At 50.5% G+C, this 23,197-nt stretch overlaps 6 protein-coding genes across 6 annotated transcripts; 2 read left to right on the plus strand and 4 right to left on the minus strand.

Annotated features, from left to right (window-relative positions):
* Positions 1–238: 238 nt before the first annotated feature.
* On the minus strand, positions 239–2,116 carry LTR84_005452 (uncharacterized protein; the record flags this gene model as incomplete). Its single annotated transcript, XM_064849021.1, has 1 exon — positions 239–2,116. One exon carries the CDS (start codon positions 2,114–2,116, stop codon positions 239–241), a length of 1,878 nt encoding a protein of 625 aa, XP_064704235.1.
* Positions 2,117–3,181: 1,065 nt separating this feature from the next.
* Positions 3,182–4,567, minus strand: LTR84_005453 (uncharacterized protein; the record flags this gene model as incomplete). The annotated part of the gene is made up of 4 exons (XM_064849022.1): positions 3,182–3,184; positions 3,243–4,146; positions 4,207–4,311; positions 4,374–4,567. 4 exons carry the CDS (start codon positions 4,565–4,567, stop codon positions 3,182–3,184), a joined length of 1,206 nt encoding a protein of 401 aa, XP_064704236.1.
* Positions 4,568–8,732: 4,165 nt separating this feature from the next.
* LTR84_005454 (uncharacterized protein) lies at positions 8,733–12,061 on the minus strand (the record flags this gene model as incomplete). The annotated part of the gene is made up of 2 exons (XM_064849023.1): positions 8,733–11,897; positions 11,954–12,061. The coding sequence occupies 2 exons, from the start codon at positions 12,059–12,061 to the stop codon at positions 8,733–8,735; spliced, it is 3,273 nt and encodes a 1,090-aa protein (XP_064704237.1).
* A 691-nt stretch (positions 12,062–12,752) lies between these two features.
* On the plus strand, positions 12,753–13,467 carry LTR84_005455 (uncharacterized protein; the record flags this gene model as incomplete). The annotated part of the gene is made up of 4 exons (XM_064849024.1): positions 12,753–12,811; positions 12,869–12,979; positions 13,035–13,197; positions 13,255–13,467. The coding sequence occupies 4 exons, from the start codon at positions 12,753–12,755 to the stop codon at positions 13,465–13,467; spliced, it is 546 nt and encodes a 181-aa protein (XP_064704238.1).
* A 6,422-nt stretch (positions 13,468–19,889) lies between these two features.
* LTR84_005456 (uncharacterized protein) lies at positions 19,890–21,725 on the plus strand (the record flags this gene model as incomplete). Its single annotated transcript, XM_064849025.1, has 1 exon — positions 19,890–21,725. One exon carries the CDS (start codon positions 19,890–19,892, stop codon positions 21,723–21,725), a length of 1,836 nt encoding a protein of 611 aa, XP_064704239.1.
* A 437-nt stretch (positions 21,726–22,162) lies between these two features.
* Positions 22,163–23,131, minus strand: LTR84_005457 (uncharacterized protein; the record flags this gene model as incomplete). Its single annotated transcript, XM_064849026.1, has 1 exon — positions 22,163–23,131. The coding sequence occupies one exon, from the start codon at positions 23,129–23,131 to the stop codon at positions 22,163–22,165; it is 969 nt and encodes a 322-aa protein (XP_064704240.1).
* Between the last annotated feature and the right edge of the window lie 66 nt (positions 23,132–23,197).

Consider the following 23,197-nt stretch of genomic DNA (forward strand, 5'->3'; position numbering starts at 1 on the left):
TTTGTCACTTCGATGCCCGCCGCCGTAACAGTGAAGATGATGTGTTCAATGAGGCTCCATCATGCTGAGAGAAAGATGGGTAAACAGAAACCTTGAAGGTGAATAGACTTGGTGATTTTGTATCCCATAAACACCTGTTTGTCCCGTTTGCTATGGATTATTTAGACAATGACTTACAGCATGCAGCACCCGATAGCAATCGTCAAACCTAACCCTGGGATTAAACAACCTCACATGTCTATAGTTTCCCTCTGGCAATGAACCTTGTGGGAACATTGACATATCGAGACCTCAAGAATTCCGCGCAATTCTTGCCCAAAAAATCTACAGTGGATGTACTCGTGGCGCCACGATCCAGTAGATTTCTGAACAGGAAGTGTACCGCCCTCAGGTTTGGAAGCTCGAATCTGTCTACCTCGATCTTGGGCACGCGTGAGGTGTCATACTCCTTGCCCAAGAGAGCCTGGATTGTCTCAATCGAGAGCAGATTCTTGAGCCACACGTATTCGTCTTCATGACGGACCCAGAATCCACAGTTACAATCAGACCCTTTGTCACCGGATCTTGCATTCACAATGGTACCCAATGGAATGTATTCTGTTGGCCCAAATTTGGAGAGATCAACCTGGATGCTTGTGAGTGGTTGGCTTGGCTGACGCTCAGTGAAGACTTTGGTCAAAGTGGGAGGCGGAATCATCGTGTCCTTGCCATTGAAGTGAACCAAATGCTGGACTTTAGATTGATCAAGCAGTGTCACATAGTATTCGTAGAATGGTTTCGGAAGGCCCTGTCGGAAGTCCAAATGGAAAGTGCTGCCCGGATAACTCTGCATGATGTTATCAATTATCGGACGCAGGAACTTCGCTGGCATAATGTCATCTGCGTTCCGAGCTTGAACAAAGACACGGAAGACAACAGTGGCGGCATTTTGATTGTCCGCATTTGGCGCCGGCGAACCTAGTACACTGAAAGACAATGCAGAAAATTTTTTAGAATGGGGTTTAAGTTCGTGTCGTAGTTGTGCCTCTATCATGCGTGCTTTTGCTGGAATGTCTAGGCCTGTCATGAAATACCAAGCCTCAGCTTGGAAGCCTCCTCGAGCAGTCAGACCGACTTTGGTCGTTGGAGGAGGAGGCAAGGCTTGCACTCCGCGCAATGCGACCCTGTCAGGACCGAGTTGTTCAAACCATATCTGGTCGAGAACTGCAGTAACATCACTATTGTAGTACCACGGACCTTGGATCTCGTAAAGTAGCTGAGAAGAACAAGTGTGTATCGACACAGTGCCACAAGAATTCTTCTGCTTGGTGATGACCACTGATCCATCCTTGGAGATCTCGGCAATCGGATAGCCAATGTCGACCCAGCCTTTGGGACTATGTTCGAGGCTCTTAAAGCCAGAGAAATTTCCACCAGTGACATAATTGCTGCATTCGATGAGATGGCCAGCAACGAACGCGTTTGCCAATTCATTGAGCTGAGATCTTTGCCAGTTGTGAAACCAGTATGCAGCACCGATGACTGGGGAGGCATCGGCCACCCGACCACATAAGACAATCTGGGCACCTTGTGAGAAAGCCTCAGCGATACCCAGGCCACCCAAGTATGCATGAGCATAGATCGGTTCAAACTCCCACGATGAGAGGATTTTACCCGTATAGATGTTCTTGAAACGAGAGGATCCATCTTTGAGCCCTGCATTGATAGCAGGAAGGACTTCGTCTCCAGACACCCAAGCCACCTTGATCTGAAGCCCCTTCTTTTGAATCATGTCCACAACGATCTTGTAGAGACCCTCGGTATCTGCGTTACCCGCATTCACAGCCATTTTGATCCGATACTTGGCCAGATCCTCAAGAGCCGGCTCCAGTGCTTCGAGAAATGAAGCCTCAAAGGCAGGACCTCCACCTATGAATGCATTGCCGTTCGGAGCAGTCAATGAATCGGCATCGACTCGGCGGGCGGCCGCGATAGTCATATTGACTTCACTCATGAAATCTGCTATTATCACGTCAATGGGGTCTGAAGGATGAGCCTTTGCGAACGCCGCCATGGCATGGCGTCGGTCGGAAGCAGACCCCGACGCGCCAGCAATTCGGATCGCTCTTGACGCCATTCTTGTGTGGTTTCAAACTCAAGACGTCTACAGGCCGACTGGTGAGCTACCCCGAGAGATCAATAGTAGACGCGCGAGGTGTTCGAGCCCCCGAAGCTTCTTACATATCTTGTTCTGCAACCTGTACCCCATCTTGAGCTTACCCGACTCGCCGACGACAGAACCGAGAAAGTATTTGGAGAAGACGACTAGATTTCCCATGTTCCGAGGCTCAGTTTGATCTTGGCACGCGGAGAAATTTGTAGAGGCCCAAGTTGTACGGTCATCACTCGGAAAGAACTGCCGCGCTGGGTGTGAGTGAGCACAAAGTGGGCGGAGGTTCTACTAGTATTGCGAAGGGCCGTGAATCCTTTAACAGAGCAACGACACGGACGAGAGAACAATACTCCTAGATCGGACGACCAGGAACATGGATGTTAATAACTGTGATTTGCATTGGATTAAGCCACAGTATCGAGGAAGAAGACATTAGTACTCATGTCGTGAGTTTTCACGCTTTCGTGGATGACGTGGTCTTTCGTGTACTCAATGCCAGACTCCTTTCCTGAGTATCGCATCAAAGACCACCTTACGCTGGTGAGTCCATGATGCCTCATTGAAAGGTACATGGCCATAATAAAGTTAAGAAAAGAGAGAGAGAGAGAGAGAGAGAGAGAGAGAGAGAGAGAGGGGCAAAAAGGAAATTTTCTTCGGTGGCCAACTTAGTTCATCATCCGCCGATGTTTCAACGCACAAACGTCCATCACACTCTCCTTCTTCCGTGTCGTTTAAAACCACTTCCAAGCGCAAGCTCGTCCTTCATTGGTATCGTCACTTCAACCCAAAAAGCGAATGCCACGTTGATGTTGTACACAGCCAACTGACCATCTGAGCAAATTTTTGATGGTAAGGGGTTCATCGCAATAATGAAAGAACTTTTTTTTTTTGACAAACACCCTCCCACCCCAACGATGACGCTAAAGTTCGATTGCGCTGCTTTCAATGACAAAAGGAAACGCAGTGTCCATTCAACAGGATATGGAAGTTCAATGGCCGGAACGCCGACTGCGCCGACAAGCCATAAAATTACTGTTCACTTGGTCAGAATGCACGACAGCAGAGATGCTCAGGATCGGTGGTAACTAACCTTCATTGGTGCATAATTGCCATATGAGTGTGAAGGAGGCATACCCATGGAAGGGTAGATCGGGGGAGGTGGGGCCGGACGGTATGGAGTACCTGCTGGGCCAGAGTTGTTCTGGCTGCGTCCCCAGCTAAGACGAACACGAGAATTACCAATGGGGTATCCTTGCATTTGGTTGATGGCCATCTCAGCAGCATGGCGTTGAACGAATTGAACGAAGCCACAACCCTTTCCAGGTGGGATTTTAACGTAGGTGATCTCGCCAAACCCTTGGAAGAACGAACGCAACTCATCTTCAGTCACATAGCCGGAGAGACCTCCTACGAAGACGGTGGTGTTGTTGGGATCAGTGAACTGATTCATTGGCTGGGGTGACTGTTGTTGTTGCTGCTGCCCATAGTAACCAAGAGGTGGGCCACCCATCTGTTGAGGGTAGCCCATAGGGTTTGCACCGGGCATGTTGAGGCCTCCAGGACCGCCGCCCATTGGACCTCCTTTGTTCTTGGGGGTAGCAGTAGAGATACGCATGGGACGATTGCCGCAGTAGACACCTTGCATCTCACTGAGAGCACGTTGTTGATCGCTTTCGTCGGAGAATCGCACAAACCCATATCCACGGGACATGCCAGAAAGAGGGTCGGTCATAATCTTGGCAGATTTGCACGACGGGAATCGACTCTGGAAAAGAGAAACGAGAACATATTCGTTGACCTCTGGGCCGAGATCACCGACAAAGATGGAGAACTCGGGGCCACGATCGTCACGGCGATCGGCCAAGCCACCACCGGAAGCCCAGTTCAGTTTGAATGGGCGAGCAGAGTTGGGCATGGGTTGGCCATTGAATTGAAGAGCCTTCGCAGCAGCAGCTGGAGAGGCGAAGTCGACGAAGCAATATCCGGCATTACTACTAACATGAGTTCAGAGACGTGAAGGAGGTAGGAGGTCGGCACCCCAGGCCATGACTTACCCGGAAAACTTATCACGGATCATTTTGACGCTGACTTGCTCACCCATCTGGAACCAGAGATTGCGAACAAAGTTCTCATCAATCCATGGCTCAAGTTCACCCATCCTGGAAGCATGTTAGAATAGGTGTAAAATCAACATGGGCTGAGGTTGTCCAGTCACACATACCAGAGAGTGGTCTTTTGGTCACCTCCCGGGCCACCCTGAGGGGCAGAATTTCCATCTTGGGGAGAAAATTGCATTGGCTGTTGACCAGAAGGGTCGACTTGCTGACCTGGAGGCGCACCATCCTGAGGAGTAGGAACTTGGCCCGGTGCTCCCTCTTGTGGAGTGTTGGGGAATTGACCGTATTCGAACGACATATTGAAAGTAATTACCGCTTAGAAGCTGAACAATAATTCTGTGATACCACGTCAGATATCAATCTCTTTTGAACCGCCGTGAGCCTCATTCAGGGAAGAGGCGACAATCGGGACATACCAAAACTGGTTTGAATGGACGTTTCTCTTACAAGGACTCGCCGTAAGAGGGTATGGAAATTAATGGAGGTGCGAAATCTGGAACCCGACTCGTTTTTGGCCAACTTTTGTCGCAGAACAATAACCCGAACGGCGAATCTCAAAGATTGCAAGATGCAAAGCGAGAGCAAAGGTTGTCTGGAGAATTGAATGAAGAGTAGTCTAAGAGTCAGAAGGTATTAGCGTCTGTCCATCGTGAAGTAAAAGATTTGTGAGACTCATAAGCCTCAGACTTGGGTAGTGACGACGCATGAATGTGATTGTTCTGAAAGAGCAGCACTCTGTCTCGGGCTCAGACTCGTCTCACTGACAATCAGGATCGGCTAGGCACGAATGCGAATTGAGTTGGTCTTGTCCTGCGCGCAAGCTGCACCTTTGCGCACCTAGCAAATTTCTTGGAATTATCCCACACCACAATGACCCTCTGCGCCGCGCAGCAGCCACTCACGCGCTTTCACCTGTGCGACCGGGAACCAAAAGGCAGTTGAGGCAGAGAAGAGAATTGGTCAACGTACCGGATCAAATGCGCAGTGATTCAGATGGGGGCTAAATTGATACAGCCAAAGCCACACACAGATCAGACCGCGAACTCGAGGAAACTCCGAGAAGAGCAGGGCCAAAGAGAAGCAGAAGAGCAAGTAGCACTGCAAGACTAAGAGGACGCGCAGACAGCAGATGGGAGGAGAGGAAGCGAAAAAGGTACAGGCGAGAAAGGTGGAGGGGAAGAGAAAGAAGAAAGAAGAAGAAGCGGAGGAGGACTAGCAGTAGGAAGAAAGGTTATCGAGGTCTCGGAGGGTTCGAGTGAGGTCAGGTTGCCTGCGGCTGGTGAGAGGTGAAAGGTGGGTGGGGAGCACGACCCTTGAGAAATGGGCACGCAGGATGTTGGCTGCGTGTTGCAAGGTTCAGGTAAGGTATCCGTAAAGCCCAAGCCAAAAAGAGGGTCCCTTTGGGATGAAGAATTGGGAAGATTGATGCCCTCTGCCGATGATTCGAAGAGGTGAGGATTTAGAGTGTGAGTAGTCCTGAACAAGTGGGATGTAAGCTACGAGGATGAGGACACTTGCAGGCACTGGCACACTGGCACTGGCACTGGCAGCCCAAGCACAGGCACTACAGGCATTGCCGAAGCCGAACTTTTAGGCCACTCCTCCCTTATAATCCAGACCCCACTACTTCCCGGGTAGGCGTAGGTCCATGTCTGGCTTAACTAAAAGACGTCAACCAGCACCCAAGACACGGGACTAAGTTAGCTATGAATCATCGTGATCCAGGTACTTCGCATCAGGCTTATGCACGCCAACTCCAGGTCAGAATACGTATATCCCAACTAACAGTCACTGCAGCTAACTGCTAATCAATAACAGACAGATGACAAAGGTGAGGAGAGACAGTTTGACTTGTCCTATTGTGTTGCCGCTGTCGCTTTCTTCTTTCCCTTTTGAGCACGGGTTGAAGAGAAGGATAAGGAAGAACAAACACCTGTAGACCACGGTTGATGCCTTCAAGTTGGTCTGTCAGACCTTGTGCCCAAGACAACACTGTCGCCTCCCGAATCCACGGGATACCAGGCGATGGCATGAGAATTCGTTTGGTGTCTCTTTCAGCCTGACTAATAAGTTCTCAGTCATCATTCGAAACGACATCCGACGAATCCAGAACTCGGCCCATGACACTTTGCACCAACGACGCCTCAACATCAAGGATGGTATTTACACAGGCACGTTGTGTCAAAATCTGGCAACAACAAATGCAAGGCGCGGGGTGCTCCTGCCTTGCCCTCGCCGGAATCTTCCCTCCCTAGTCCCTTCCCGAACTTCAAAGACAGAGGAGCCCTCGGCCCCCCTGAAGAGCTGCATCCTGGAGACACTTAAATCCTTTGACAGACGTCTTTCAACAACCGACCCTGGAATAATCCTAATTCATGCACGACTCTGTCCCCATCCATTCAATATCTGTACGCAAAGCTTTCTCGGCTCCAAGATCAACTGAATGGGTCGAATCGGTACGAGGTAAGGAATTGGGAATGGTTGCAACGCCAATCATCCCACTTTGAGCTTCCCCCAATCCGTCCGAATGACCTGCATATCCGATTATCCCTACTCGTATCTCCCAGTTGGCTGATCTTCTACCCGCTGGTCTCGCCTATCGAACTTACCTAGCGACTCCAGGTGTCGCAATCGCTCGCACCAGGCAAGAAACGCGAAACAGAGTTGGTGGCCATGAACTGTTTGCCGTGCTTCCCCAGAAGACCGCCTCTTCTGTTATCCGGCATGGGTCTCTGGTCTAGACGCGAGAGGAATTTGACGTAAACACGACTCATGCGAGCTAGGGTAATGGCATCCCTCATCTCGTGGCTCTCAGCTTGTCATGCAATCGAGGAGAAGCGCGCACTCGCCCTCGTACTCACCGTGGTACGAGTACACACGAGCACGGGCTTTCACCCGGCACAGGCACCAACTGGGAAAGTCGCGGCCCAACCTGAACCTTGAAAAACAGAGCGACTCAAGCTCGGAAATCTTAACCGAGCCATGCTTTTCCGCTAGGACTTGCCTGCCCAAAATCCTTTGCTTTCCACATGCATTATTGGTTGCTTGGTGTATCCTCATCCTGGCTGCCCCCAGGGTTGACATCAGCTGAACTGGGTGGGCACGACTCCCTTTTAGGCTTTAGGGCACACAAACTAAATCAAGCCCCTGCTGGTCCACCAGAAGTCTTTCAACAGCCACAACGAACCCTTCCTCTGTGCATCTCAGCACAAGGACTAACAATGACAAGGGAACAGTTCATCTGAAGTGGCTGATACGAAGAGCCTCTAAACAGACCCACACGACGCGTGCTCAACATGTGCTTGAGTATCGCGACTCATGAAGAAAGTCGCAAATGCACAACAACAGTGATGGTTCATTTTCATGCCTCGGCGTGCCGTAATTCACTAATCAGTCCTCCCGAAGGTCCTAGGGGCTCAGGTACCTAATTCCATTGGACTCTTTCCTCTCGAGATCTCGATTGTCTAGGTGACGTACTTGATTCACAAGGTCCCAAGCGACGGCTAACTGCATCCTCAACCAACGATCCATCTTGCGATACTTGTATACTGCTGCTGTCCATGTTGAAATGAGTTCGCAAAAAGACCGAGTACCTAACTCAGCTAATCACCGCACACATCCACCGTGAGTCTAGACCCTTTTGAATGTTTGTAGACACCATGGCGTGCCGTCCTATGTGCGGTCAAGGGAGGAACATGAGAACAACACGAAGAGAGGAAGTATTGACTGTTCTATGGGGATGAATGAGCAGCATTCATCCATCTGACGGTGTCAGCCATTGTCATTTGTTCGTTTGTGCTCTGCTCTGCTGTGCACGCTATGCTATGCTATGCTATGCGATGCGATGCTTTGCTATGATGCAGCCTTCAGTCATCGCATCCGATGAACTCGCTATGCTAGGTGCCTTTGTAGGGTACGTAATGGCCGGTATCGAATTCGATACGATTCATCATCACCTGAGTAGTTCCTTTTCGCCATTCCATAACCCGCATCGCATATCCCATATCCCGTATGCCATGTCGAATATGGCAAATCACACCCTTTTGATATCATCGATATCCCTGAAACGCCTCGACCGGGTTTTCCGCTAAAGAGGGAAGGAAGATCGCTATCATCTGAATGCTATCGCGCTGGAATGTCGCTTGGCAAAATCTGTATGCAGCACGCACTCGTATGCTCCGGTGTCCCTTCTGTTCTTGGGGAGCTTTATGTTTTTCGAGTATTGAGTATTAAGGCAGTGGTGCTGTGGAAGGAAATCATTTGAGGTTGAAAGCTGGATTTGGAAAAGACAAGAGGAGGAATGGAAATGAGTTATGTACTCGTACACACGAGATGGCCCAATATTTCTGGATCTCTGGTTGGTTGGTTTGGAATGTCGATTGTTGTCAACACCTTGGGGGGAGCCGATCCTAAGCTTGCATCAGGCTGCGACTTTGTTGCCTGCGGAGCGTCATGTACCGGGCTCAAATGGGATACTCGGCATAGTCAGGCAACTTGCGGTCGGCGGGCTGCCAGCTGGTTTCGCGCGTGAGATAGCGGGAGTCGAGGAAGCGACGGTTCTTGGTGCCGATCTTCTTGAGGCAAGACTCTTCTTCGAAGCCGAAACCCTCCAGCCATTTTCGCAGCCAGAGATTGTAGTCGTCCTCGAGGTCGTCGATGATGCTGCTCTCTTTGGCAGGCTTTTCGTTCGTGTTCTTGCTCCATTGCACCGATTGCTTTCCCGTGGATGCGGATGCGTTGCTGCCTGTGGCCACGTGGTTCACGTTTCCGTTGCCATTGGCAATGCCTGAATAACGGCTGAGATAGGTATCGCGTCGCTTTTGCTCCTTGACAGTGAGAGGTTTGTTGTAGGTGCGAACTTGGAAGATGATCTTATGGAGTTGACGATTGCCGCCGCAGTTGTACATGTGCGCGATCTCGGGAGCGACCGTGAAGTCGTAGCCTCCTTCTTTTGTGTAGTCCGGGTCGGTGGCATCTAGGAGAGAATCCAAGAGGCATCGACCGATTCCCTTCCGACGATAGTCATGAGCAACGTAAAGTTCTAGCTCGGCGGAAATGCATTCAACGTAGTCGACGCATGACCAGTCGACCGCGGATACCCAGCCAACGACATGTTCATCCTTGACGAGACCATTGTGGTTTAGACCTGTGTTCTGAATGGGATGGTTGGGGTTCAGTGCTCGTCTAGCTGACTTCTGCTGGGTATTTCTGCGAGTGCGTTCGATGGCAACGATGAAGGGTAGCTTGGACTGCTTGGCCATATCAAGGCGCAATTGCATGTCCTGCTCAGAGATAGGACCAAGTTCAGACGTGCGTACTCCGTTCTTGATGTGCCAGTTGAGAACCGCAGTCATACCAGGAATGTCGCGCTCCAAGGCTGGACGAAGATACAGATTTACCCGGGGACGAGGAGTTTCAATGGTGGGCACAACTTCCATGGCCTGCTTGATGGATTCAAGCCTCCTCTCCTCGGACACCTTGCGTTCGTTGCAGTATTCTTCCCAACGCTTGGTATCAAGTTGTACATGCTGCATCTTTCTCTCAATCAGCATGTTTACAGTTTCGTCTTTGTATGGGAGATTCTCGGGAAGACGTCCATCAACTCGCCCCACCGCATCGAAATCTGCCAAAGTCGGAACTGCGTCCAGGAATGTTTCGGTCTTCAGGTTGATGTTGTAGCCGTAATGTTGTGCATTGCCTGCACTGATGAGGACATCTCGGGGGACGAATCCTATACCATCAGGATGCAAACTCAAGTCCAAGACGACTTCAGTGGGAACACGTTCGAATTGTAGCTGAGGACGGGCATCGATACCAAGAGTGTTTCGTACAGTCTGTCCGAGCCATGCCAGGAAACCAGCGTCAACATATCCACGCTCAGTATTGTAACGAGGACGCATTTCCCAGTCAACAGGTGGTGGGACCAGTTGACCATCCCATCCAATGATCGGATCTGGCTTTGCCCCCGGTTGTTGTCTTACACCCAGTCCCCCTTCTCCTAAGTCACAGCCAATCCCCATATGATACATGGAACCACTGTCTCCGCTCACTGACATTTCAACTGCGTGGTCATTAGTCGCCCAGACTGAAGTTGTAATCTCTTTTGCCATTTCCCACTCGTCCTGATGACTAAACTGGGTGTTGGAGGTCCAGGGTGCAAGCAATTTATTCTTGTACACGCTGAGATTATTTTCGTCGGCACTGTTGGTAAACCGATGAAGTTGACCCAGAGGAGACGGACGAGGTTGACTTTCATTCGAGTTCCCAACTTTTGACTTGACTGGTTGGCTAGGACGTTGAAGTGAAAGTGGACTTGGAGATCCTGAGGGTGTCGAGTGGGTAACTGCCGGGAACAATTGAGAGCCGTTGGGAGTCGTAATTGAGGGTGAAGCTGAAATGCCGAGTGATTTGAGTTGATCGGGTGTGAGAGGATTTCTGAGACTCTTCAATTCAGCCAGATTTGCAGTATGTCCGCCTTTCTTGTCTTGAGTTTGCTGAATACTAATTACCACTTCTCGTTGTTTGGCAACCTGGAGACGGCGCATTGTCTCCTCCGGACTTTCTCCAGGTTGTTTCAAGGTCTCATAAGTGACTGGAGGCTCTGCATTTTGACGATGGTGAGCAGTATTCCTAGGAATCACTGTGGCTCTGGCCTTGTCGGAGGACGATGGCTTGGAGTGAGATTCAACGATGGGTTTACTCATGATGGCAGTTTGATGAGCAATGTGTGGCTTTGAGCGAACTTCCGCATCGAGTTCTTTACGAGTAATGCTTGAGAAAGATGAGTTTGCGACCTCAGATTGGGTATCTTCATGTTCTGAAACCTCATCAGAGACTGGATTTGGGCCTTCATGAGCCGATGTGGCGGCATCTAAGCTCATAGTGATGGAAGGCTCCTGGAGGGTATTGAGGCTTTCCTGACCAGAAAATTCACTGGAACGAGCACACGAGTCAACAGCCACAACTGAGTCTTTGTTTGTGTCGATAGCGGATGCTCCCGAGGTATCGAAGTCCTCTGGAGGGGTGTGTTCACTAGGCGCTGTAGTACCATCGACTACTCTAGCAGGGTCTGTTCGACACTCAGGTGAGGTCACTTTGGTCGGTCGACTGCGGCCAAGTTGACCATAGGGGTGACAATTGAACCCTGGTGCTTGCACAAGCATATCACCCTGGGTGTTTTCAGCCATTGATTCATGGCGTGAGTTGTCGTACTCAGAGTTACTGAGCTGATTGGTGTCATCACTTCTGGTTGCTTGATCTGCCAATTCACTGCCAGGTTGAGGAGTAGCCTTTTCGAAGCACCAGGTCTGGACCACCCGTGTAGGTTGGACACTGGTTTCATGGGTTTCAGACGTCTTTGAGCATTGAGATTCTGGCTTGTCCTCAAGTTCCTTCGGCAGGCCTGGAAACGATGAGACCGATTTGTCCTTGCCCTGTAGCTCCTCATCTGGAGGTGTTGATTCAAGCTTATCCGCAGGGTCTGGCGCATCGTCCGGAGGCGATGATTTCGGCTCGGTATCGGATGGTCCAGGCTGTTTCGGATATTGCTTGTCCTCTTCGACCTTACGAGCCACAGGATTCCCGTATTTGTTGGGATCGAACATCGGACGCTTTCGTTCCATTGGCTCCTATTATTGAACACTAGCGTCAATTATGCAATGGTAATAGAGTCTGGCAACACTACCTTTGGGATAGGGTAGGCTACGGGAGGCGGGACATCAGAGCTCATGCCGACCTCAGGTGACTGATTATATGTAGCAATTACCTCCTCAACTGGGGGATCTGGATCCATGTTGTCGAGAATGGAGCGAAGTCAATGGAAAAGTGGCTTGTGATAGAATGTCCAGGGAAGGAGCGCCTCGCTGGCGTATGGACAATGCTGCTTAAGCCGTGAAACAGGATCTTTTCCTATCCGCCAAAATGGTGATCTCAACTTGAAGCTGGCGACGACAGATGTTGAAAGATGGAATCATAGCCGTGTGAAATAAAATATTGTGGAATCAGATAGATACAAATAAATCAAGTGGTCTCTAAGGGGAGCAACACTGGCTCGGCGAATCTCGGCGTTGAGGGTCAGAGTGAGCACTCACTGCCACGAACGCAGAGATTTGCAGTGAACTTAGGGTGATTGACTCATTGAGACAGTAGTACTTTGAGGTCCTCTTGTCCAGTGAGTATTGGTTCGTCGTAGGTAGATGACTGAGGGGATGAACTTAATTATCAAGGCACATGTTCTCCAGTACGGAGTACGGAGTATCGAAGTATGATGATAGTCGGCCTGTTCCGTCTTTAGCGTCCTCTCTAGCGTCCTATTTAGCGCCCTGATTAGCGCCTTCCACCGACAACCACTAATGTGCGGAACTCTACATGGTGGCCCGCGAATTTGAAGTATCTAGACCAACATGTGCCTCAGTCGATGAGCACAACCGTTGATCCTTTCATGATACAATGAGGCAGAAGTCTACCACTTACCACTAGCCACAATGCTGTCTATTCTACGGAAAGCACGTCTGAAGGACAAGGAGATGCGTGTCTTGATGTTGTGAGAATTACACCACCAGGCAGATACCAACAGTTGAGACTGACTGTGTCTCTAAAGAGGTCTTGACAATGCAGGAAAGACTACCATCGTGAAACGGGTCATGAATGAGGATGTCAATACTGTCAGTCCTACGTTGGGATTCAATATCAAGACGATCGATTTCCAAGGGTACTCAGCACCCTTACAGATGCTGCCGTCAGAAGGCCAATGCTGACAGCCATAGCTACAAATTGAACATATGGGATGTCGGAGGCCAGAAGACCATCCGTACATATTGGAGAAACTACTTTGAGAAGACCGACGCTCTCATTTGGGTAGTCGATGCTACCGACCGCCTGAGAATCGAAGACTGCAGACTTGAACTGCAGGGCTTGCTCCTGGAAGAGGTGAGAACGGGGTGTTGCAACTATATCAGGATAATTTCTGACACTTGGCGGTAACAGAGGCTTTCTGGTGCAAGCTTGTTAGTGTTTCTCAACAAAACCGACGTACCTGGCTGCATGAGCGAAGAGGAAGTCACGAGATCTCTCGCTTTGGCCAGGATCATAACACACAGGTGGGTTGTTATCCCGTGTAGCGCAATGACTGGCAAGAATCTGGACAAGGGCCTGGATTGGGTTGTTCAAGATGCAAGGGACCGATTGTTCTTGTATTGATCAAGTGCGAATGCCTTGAGTGTTGGTGCCTAGAGACATGGGCACCCCTGTAAAGACTTGCAGCTGGCCATAGGGTCACTATTGAGCTCCCAAGTTGAACTTGAAAATCGTGAAGGTGACCTTTCTATCGGCCAAGCACTAAAGGGAAATCAGTAGTAGCATGTTACTATTCTCCGAGTCTGGGTATATTTGAAGGCCACTCGAACAAAAGCTCAACCATGTACTGTAAAACGCAGCTTGATATTCCTCCGGTTCATGTTTGTTTCTATTCCATCTCAAACCGGCCTAGCAGCTCTTAGTGTGTGCTACCAACACTTCCATTTTAAACTCTCGGAAAAACCTGACTTTTCTGACTTGCCCGGCTGCGGCTGCGGCTGCGGAGAGACTGACGCGCCCGCTTTCCTTTCTTGAAAACCATCAACAGACTCCATCAACAACAAGAAGACCATCCATAATCTACCATCCTACCGGTCTACGCCCTTCTGCTGCTGCTCCGGCGCTCCCTCAAGCTTCGAGCCGGACGAGATTTTCCTTCTTCCTCCCCGAACCATTCCTGCAGAGCAGTTGTATCGCTTGGGTGATTGCTTGCCGTCCTCCTTTTAAGTGCTGGTCATTTTGCAAATAATGCCTTCACAATAGCCTCTGGAGTCTCCTATCAAACTTTACCCAGTCAGCTCATATTCAAATTCAACATCCCTTGCCAGCCATGGACGCGTCAAACGATGGCTCAGAGTCGGTGGATCAATTCCTCGCCCGAATTGCCAGCCTCAGTTCGAAGCAGGGTCAAGAAGAGGCCGAACGCTCAAAGCGAGCCGAGGAAGAAATGCTACAGGCACGGAAGGAGCGGCAAGCAAGAAGAGCTGGTATGATCTCCTTCTATTACCTGGTCATTGTTAAAGACTTCGTCTCATTCACTCTGGACAGAACGTGCTCGATCCCTTTCACCCTCCAAAACAGGCCCTCTCCCATCATTACGACAAATCGGCGACGGCATGCCTTCCCGAAGTAGAGGCATCGAGCCCCCGGTAGTTCTCACACCTCCGGCGCAATCGAAAACAATTGGGCGCTCTTCCTCGATCTCTCCCTCTGCGGAACATCCTCAACTTTCCTCCATCGACTTTGCACGACCACTTCCTCCACAACCTTCGCAGGAAAGATCCTCGGTGCCGAGTGCCCCAGCGAACGCATCCTCACTCTCGAGAAGTGGAACTTTATCCTGGAATCAACGCCCTGCTTCGCGAGGACCCGGTTCGATCAGAACGCGCCCACAATCTGTGGCATCGATTCCCGATTCATTCACCAATATGTCTACGAGTCCACCAAAAACCCCAGAGGAGATGTCAAGGAAGGATATCGCTGCGTCGTTAGCGGGCAAAGACCCTGCGTGGTTCCGTCAAACGGCAGATCGCGGCATTGGGTCAGCAGCATACCGCAAAAATGAATTCGACCAAGATTCGACAACGGCCTTTAGCCGTGGTATCAAGCTTCCAGGCATGTCCAGAGACTCAAGTACCGCTGTTGGAATTGAGCCTCAGAAACCGACACCACCCCCTTCTCCTCTGAAGACAGTATCGACCTTCTCTATGCAACCGCGCTCGAGTCCCGACACCTCAACTCCCGTAAGGCCTGCTTCAATGGTCTCCTTGTCATCGAAATCTCCAATCCTAGACCTACCCTCGTTTAAGCCATTAGATTTGGGCAACACTACGGATGGAGATTCCGTTGGTCTCGGTCGAACGTCGAGTATCATGTCATCAGCGGGTCGTCCGCCATCGCCCACCAAAGGCTTGGGTGGCTTCGTTCAAAGTGCAATGATGAAGAGATCTGACAGCGTAAACAAGAGATGGAGTGTACAAGCCAACGCAGGTTTAAAGCGAGGAGATTCTGTGGCTACCTCAAGACCCGCACACCTGACAGGAGTGAGTGGCTACACGCCAGGTCATAGCAGAACTTCCTCGAAAGACACTCGGGCTGTAAGAGAGGGAACTTCCTCTCCCTTGTCGAGCTCTAGACCAGTTTCAAGTCATGGCACTGACCCTATTCCTGTAACACGGGGTAGACCCCTGCCGCAGCCACAGGATGAGTCAGCAAGCTCATCCAAAGATAGAGCTGTAAGCGAGCGAGATGAAAACCCCCCAGAATCTCCTATCCGACAATCTCGGCCAGCTACACCTCCACCACAAGAGAGTCTTTTATCTCGAAGTCCCTCAAAGGCATTGGAAACCCGTCGATGGAGTCCGACCAAAGCAAGCTGGCTTGAGAGTGCCCTTAACAAGCCTGAATCGCCCCGTTTCACCCCTGTGAAAGTTGAAACTCCAGCTTGGAAGCTCAATATGCAGCGAAGCAAGGAGAGTACAACTCTTTCTTCCGAGGACCTGCATGATTTCAAAAAGACCGCTGTCATCACCAAGCCTCTGAAGTCGCCACCAATTGATCAGACATCCCCTGTCCTTCCCAATTCTTCGGGTGACATATTTTCCAAGACTGGGGCTAAGAATACAAGACCGATGTCAGAAGCTGACGACTCGGTAAAGACTCCGCTTAGGTCACCTCCTTCGACTGCCAATGCGTTGGATAGCTCCAGTGGTAAACCTGCGATACCCTCAAAGCGAAATATCACGCCCGTTACTGTAAAACCTACAGCGGATGAGAAACCCATTGAGCCAGTGATTCCTGCTACTACACCTGCCAAACAATCTGCCATTTCTGGCTCGATGAGTATTTCTAGTCCAGAAGCAAAATCGGAATTCAAACCACCTGTCCTAAAACCAAAGCCGCAAACGCAACCCAAGACCGATTTTCGTGCAAGTCTCAAGTCTCGCCAAGCTCCATCAACAGCAAATGCGAACGATGAACCAGAGTTCAAAGCCGTATTTGGCAAGCTCAAGCGAACCCAAACACAGAATTACGTTGCTCCGGATATCCTCAAGAGCAATATTACTCAGGGTAAGGCGGCTTTGAGTGTCACCGGTGGGCCACAGCCAAGTAAGCGAGTTGATGAATTCAAAGAAAGTATTTTGCAAAAAAGGGAAGCAATGAAGACTGGTAGTGGATCGATAGGCAAACGACCAGAGTCTCTGAATTCACCAAAGCCAACTGAACCTGTGCCCGAGGCACTAGCCAAACGTATTGGCTTGCACAAGACTGGTCCATCCACTGAAATAATCGAAGTCAACAGGGTTTTCAACGACAAGCCAGCCACACCAGCATTGTCCCGTGATCTCCCACCAAAGCCACTGGGCTCGAAGAAAGAAAGCGTTTCGACCCAAGAATCGCCCTCCTTCCTACAGACAAAATCACTATCAGAGGAGTCCATCGGTACCAAAGCGTCGCCAACAACCATTTCTGGGAAAATTCTACCGTCTACATTGCGTAAGACTAACACAAATCCCGAAATCAGCGAAGCCAAGACGAATGATTTGCCATCAGTCCAGGCAGGATCCAAAGCCAGAATTCCCGAGAACAGTAAGCTGGCCGCTCGCCTCAATCCTGCTCTGGCTGGAATTTTGTCGCGCAGTGGCAGTCCTCGGCCAGCAGAAGACAAAGTTACCGGTACCAATACTTCGACAAGTGCGGTGCAAGACAAAGACCAAGCCACAGAATCGAGCGAGCTGACCCATGTGACAAAAGGAAGAGCTAAAGGCCCGAAGAGACGCACTCCCAAGGCCACCTCTGCTGCCCAAACCAAGTCAGCTTCGAGCGAACAGAAGCCTGCACCTGAAGCTGAACCGGTGCAAGTCAAAGTTGCGCCTCTACCGTCGCCGAAGCCATCCATGTCATACCCTCCGGTTTCAAAACCAGCCACGACATCTGCTGCAGCCGCAAAACCCTTCATCGCAACCCCTGCTACCACACAACCAACCATCTTAGGACCTCCCATCGCAAGTACCATTGTTGTCAATAAAGCTGAAACTTCTGAGCAATCGAGAGGACCCAAACCAACCCCTCGAAAACCCAGTTCAAACATCGAACTTCCCAAACTGCATGAGAACGAGGATAGACACGCCCAAGATAGTACAAACGCCAAACCCAATATTTCAACCATCGACGAGGGAGCTATTCAGGCACGTGCTGCAAAACCAGACTCCAAGCAATCAACTTCAGAGACCAAACCGATTGTCTCCCCTAAGTATGCCGAGCTGCGGTCTGGAGCAAAACCTTTAATGTCGAAAGATATGGAAAAGGATCTGTCAGCAAAACCCGCTACTCCGAAGAAGTTTGCGGTTCTTGCAGACCGACCAGCGGACGTTGCGTCACCTCCTGAATCCGATGGCGAGAAAAATCTTCCTTCGCTCTTGCCACCTGCTCCCAACAGCCGACCACTAACACCAAGCAAATCCAATCTCAATACTCCTAAGTCAAAACCTAGCATGGACAATACCAGCAAATCTACACCCAGTACCCAAAGCAAGCCTAAAGGTCTAGGCCTCCAACTTGAGCCGTCATCCCGCAAAGTTGCTGCTACTCCGGAGTTGACTCCGCCTCCAGAGACTGGACCTGCTCCGTCTCGCTTCCGGCCATCGCCCAGTAAGCCAAAGCCAATGGATAAATCACACTCTAAGGTCAAGACACAGCTCGTAACATTCTTTGGTACCTCACCGCAAGTAGGAGAGAAGGCTGAATTTGACACTCAAGCATTCCTAGTGTCGCAGAACAAGCCCTCGGAAAAGTCCAAAACACTGAGCAAGCAAATTTGGGAGGTAACCGGCGATGGGAAACGAACAGCAATGCCACCTCAGCAGGAGCACATTTTGTTCGAGGAATGCATGTATTTGTGTGTTCATACCATGCAGTCTCCTACTGGGGCCAAGACTACTGAAACATATCTCTGGTGTGGTGATGAAGTACCCGAAGCTGCTGTTGAAGACGCGCAGCTCTTCTGCCGCAAGGTTGCCCGCGATAACAGCGCCAAACTTGAGGTGGTCAAGCAAGGGAAGGAAAGTTCCGAGTTCTTCCAAGCCCTTGGTGGAATTCTCATCATCCGAAAGAGTAAATCATCTGCTCTTTACATGCTCTGCGGCAGACGCCATCTTGGACATGTGGCATTTGACGAAGTCGAATTCACAGGCTCAAATTTGATCTCTGGCTTTCCTTTCTTGATCTCCGCTAAGTTCGGAAAACTCTACCTTTGGAAAGGCGATGGTAGTAATCAAGAGGACGTCGGCTGTGCAAGACTGATTGGTATGGATCTGGGTCTGACTGGAGAGATTGAGGAAATCTCCGAGGGGTCTGAACCTAGCGGCTTTTGGGACTCCTTCAGCTCTGCACCAAAGAAAACCCCGAATTCTGAGACTCGTTCGGGTGCAGAGCACTCCAAAGATCATTCCAGCCGATTGTATCGTGTGGAGCATGACCGACCAAAATCATCAGGTGGCTTCTGGGGACTGCGAGCATCTTCACCTCCGAAGCAATCTCCCAGAGCACTTGTTGAGGAAATTTCGCCTTTTACCCAGCGGGATCTGGATGCCAATCACATTTACATCCTCGATGCCTACAATACTATTTATGTGTAAGTTTTGATTTACTATTTCTTGGATGTTTGACTAACCTAAGTCTCTAGTATCATTGGCTCACTGGCCAAAAAGCCTGCCGAATTCATCACAGCTCTACAAGTTGCGCAGGAAATCGCGGTACTTTGTCCGTCGGTTCAGGATAGACCCCTGATTCCCAACTGTTATACCGTACTTGGTGACCCACCCCAAGAAATCAAAGCAGTCTTCCGAAAATGGTCTCCTACGAGAGCACCATCAGGTGACAATCAGGTCTGTGTCCGACTTGAAGCAGTTGCACAAGAGCTGGACCTCGCATTATGACCTGAGTGGTGATTTCTCTACAAACACTCCATCCCTCAACTATTGAAGGATGCTGTTACACTGACGCTTTTGTCACATTCGACTTGAAATCATTGCTGTATATTTCCCTGGTAGGGAGTCTTGCCACACGGCGTTCAGGATGAGGTGGATGAAATGAATGGGTAACATTTGGGCACCGTCAGGTCGTACGACCTTGGAGTATGATGATTGATAGATGAGGAAAAAGCTGTCATTGTGTATGATCAAAAGCTTCCGTGTGCACCCTATCTGAACGATGATTTGATTATGTTCTTGCCAGGGGAAACACTTTAGTAGCATTTTAAAAGGCCAGAGCCAGAGCCTGAGCCTGGGCGATCGGGCAGTCAGAAAGTGTCGTGGAATTGTAACCAATGAGACGAACGATTGATTACATAATAGATCCTCGGTTGACTACCAGCTATCATGATGTCGTCTCGGAACTTTATTAATTTCTCCCTCATCTCCATTTCCCCATGTCCGTGCTACATCCATCTAATCACTGAAATGAACTCGCTGATCTGGTCGTCAACTATGCGTTAACTTACCCGTCAATCGCAAAACGCCTTCGACTAGCTTTTAGCAAATCACAAGATGGACTGGGCGGCTCCTAACCTCCCCCAACCGAATCCCAACACATCCCACCTCTCATCGGGGCCTACCGACAATGTCTATCTCGACGCAAAGTTAAGGCGCGAGCTTTCTCGCATGGATGATTCAGTCCCGTTTAATCCCAAAACGCGCTATCTGCATCATACCTGGGCGCAGACATTTTTCTCTCGGCCAGAGCTCTACTTCCAGCCATGGTCGGTGCCTGAACTACAGAAAATCGTTACCGCGGCACGCCGTACCAGGAAGCGACTGTGTGTCACCGGCTTTGGCCATTCTCCCTCCGATCTGACATGTACATCATCATGGCTGATCAATCTCGACAATCTCTCGCAAATACTCGAAAGGAATGTTGACAACACTGCTGGCCTGACCCGCTTCCAGGCCGGCATGTCGTTGCACAACCTCAATTTAGAGTTGGCCAAGGATGGCTACACCCTGCCCAACCTCGGCTCCATCGACGTGCAGTCCGTCGCGGGTGTCATTTCGACCGGCACGCATGGCTCGAGTCTGAAACACGGTCTGATATCGCAGTCCATCACGTCGTTGACGATCCTGCTCTCCAACTCCCAGCTCGTCACGTGTTCCGCTAGCAAGAATGAAGACCTCTTCCGCGCCGCCCTGCTCTCCCTGGGCTCGCTGGGAATCATCACCGAAATCACCCTGCAGGCTGTGCCGGACTTCAACGTTTCTTGGTCTCAATCCCTGCACACTCTGAAGTCCGTCACCGACGACTGGTCCAAGACCCTTTGGACCGATGCAGAATTCACCAGGGTCTGGTGGCTGCCATATCTCAAGCGAGCTGTGATTTGGCGCGGCAAGAAGAGCACCGATGCACTGCATTCCCCTAACACCACCTTTTATGGCGGCAAATTCGGCTACTACGTTTACCACAATCTGCTGTATCTGTCTAACACCTTTCCACGTATCCTGCCATGGGTGGAATGGTTCATCTTCGGGATGCAATACGGCTTCAAGCCGGGCTCGTTCGTCATGTCCGCCGTGCAGCCCGCGCGTCAAGGCCTCCTGATGGACTGTCTGTATAGTCAGTTCGTGAACGAGTGGGCCCTCCCACTTTCCAAGGGACCCGAGGCGCTGGAGAGACTCGGCGCATGGATCAACCACGACGACGCGAGCTCCCGCATTCCCATCTCCAGCAAGGGCGTCTGGGTGCACTGTCCGGTCGAAGTGCGCGTCACCAACACCAGCGCCAATAAATCCGGTGTGCGCCCGTTTCTCGACCCGACCGACAAGGACGAGCCAACGCTGTATCTCAACGCGACGCTGTATCGGCCCTACGGCCGTGACCCGCCGTGTCACGAGACATACTACCGCGCCTTCGAGTACCTGATGCGCGACATGGGCGGCAAGCCGCACTGGGCCAAGAACTTCGCGTACACGACCAGCGGCGAGATCGGAGATATGTACGGCGCCGACATGGCGGATTTCCTCAAGGTAAGAGATGAGTCGGACCCCGAGGGCATGTTTCTCGGCGAGTGGCATCGGCGGACGCTGCCGTTGAATGAGATCGGGGTCAAGGGTGGGAAAGGTGGGTTCAGTCTGATGGAGGAGGAGGTGAAGCGCTCGAAGAAGGGGTTGGGTTGGGGCTATGGTGACGGCTTGTTGTGGGAGGGACGACGCGTTGGTGGTGCTGAGGACGACGACGCGGATTATGAGGATGAATTGGCTGGGAAGGTGGTTGCGTTTGATGAGGATGACGCTGGTACGCCGAGTCCGCCGGCCACTACCACCAGCGATGAGAGCTTCGATTATATGGCGAAAGGGGAGGCGAGTGTTTATGCTGAGCGAGGGCAGGAGTGAGTGTGTCATTGGGAAGTGTGCGTCTGTGTTGCTGTGGATGATGATGTGGTGTTTCTATCTCAGACTCTTGCTCCTGTCATCTATTTGAAAAGAAAATAAAAGATCACGTTGATAGAATGCTCAAGCTATCTCATTCGTTCTTGTCTTCAGGTCGTCCACCTTGCTGTTTGTCCGTGGAATTCTAAATTCCATGCAAAATATTCAAGAAGTCACGCTTCAAGTGCGATTTAAACTAGGCATCTAAATGCTTTCCCCATGGTCCACGAAGATCTTGCACAGTATATTTCATCACTTGGCAGCTGAGGTCCTGCCTTAGGCATAGTGTGTGGTCTGTTGAGCACGTTGTTTCAGCATGCGCATTGGACTTTGTACTATTTATCCCTCATCACAGTAACTAGATAATGACTTGCCCTTATAGAATGCATGCATTCTCTCCCCTAATGCCAACTACCAGGAATAAACTCCATAAGACCCCAATCATCCCCCCAGCTACAAGGTAGCGCGTGATCGATGCAGACAACATAAGGCACATCCTCTGGAAGCTCCTCGACTCCAGATAGAAACTCAAATTCGCGGTAGTATTTCGGTACTTCCGTCCACCGTGGGTACCAACGCCGGTCCCTCAGATCAGGACAATCGACAAGCTTGACACTGTCGCGTTGCCATTCGATAGTAAGGTCCCAGTACTCGAAGACGGATATTGCTTTCCATCCTACCTGAAATGGAGTTTCGGGCTTGAATCTTTCCCAGACTTTGAAGCGCAGATCGATTTTTGTTCGGACCAGGACGTTGGAAGTCTGGAGGTAGTGCACAAATGTCGGGCTGCAGTAGGTTGCCAGGGCCTGGGTGGCGAAGTTATCCTCGCTCTCAAATGCATTTGGGCCATCGAGACACCGGATGAGGTTGGCAACTTGGTCGAAGAATGCTGGCTTATCCCTGTCCTCGATTGCAGTTGCTTGATTTTCTCCATTTACCAGCTCAATCACTCTTAATGCTGAGAAGCCACTTACACTGAGTTCTGAATCCCACTTTCTCAATGGAAATCGCCCTGCCTGGAGAGTTATCTTCTCGAGACGGTGGCGTAATTTCATCGGGAAGGCATCAAAGAATGCAGGTATGGTATTAGTATTCTGCCTTCTCCAGTCCAAGATGTATGAGACGCGAGTAGCATATTCAAGGGCTTCACAGAATCCTTTCTTGCACACTGCTAGTATCTGAGGCCCCTCAATTCGCCACGCTCCGCTTTGGCGTCGTTCATCTTGCACTGTGATCTGGTCGAGGATGAGTTTATATACCTGTAGACGGATTTCGATCGGCAGTCTCTCTAGGAGCGGAGACTGTGTTTGAGGCGACGTCTGTGCCTTGAATCTGGCCAACATTGATTGATTGAGGCTTTGAGAAGCCATTATGGCGAGCATTGGTCGATATAATTTCGTCTCCTTGTGTATAGGTTTATCCCTTTCGGTGTCAGA

Source organism: Exophiala bonariae, assembly GCF_035927105.1.
Source record: "Exophiala bonariae strain CCFEE 5792 chromosome Unknown scaffold_20, whole genome shotgun sequence".
NCBI lineage: Eukaryota > Fungi > Ascomycota > Eurotiomycetes > Chaetothyriales > Herpotrichiellaceae > Exophiala > Exophiala bonariae.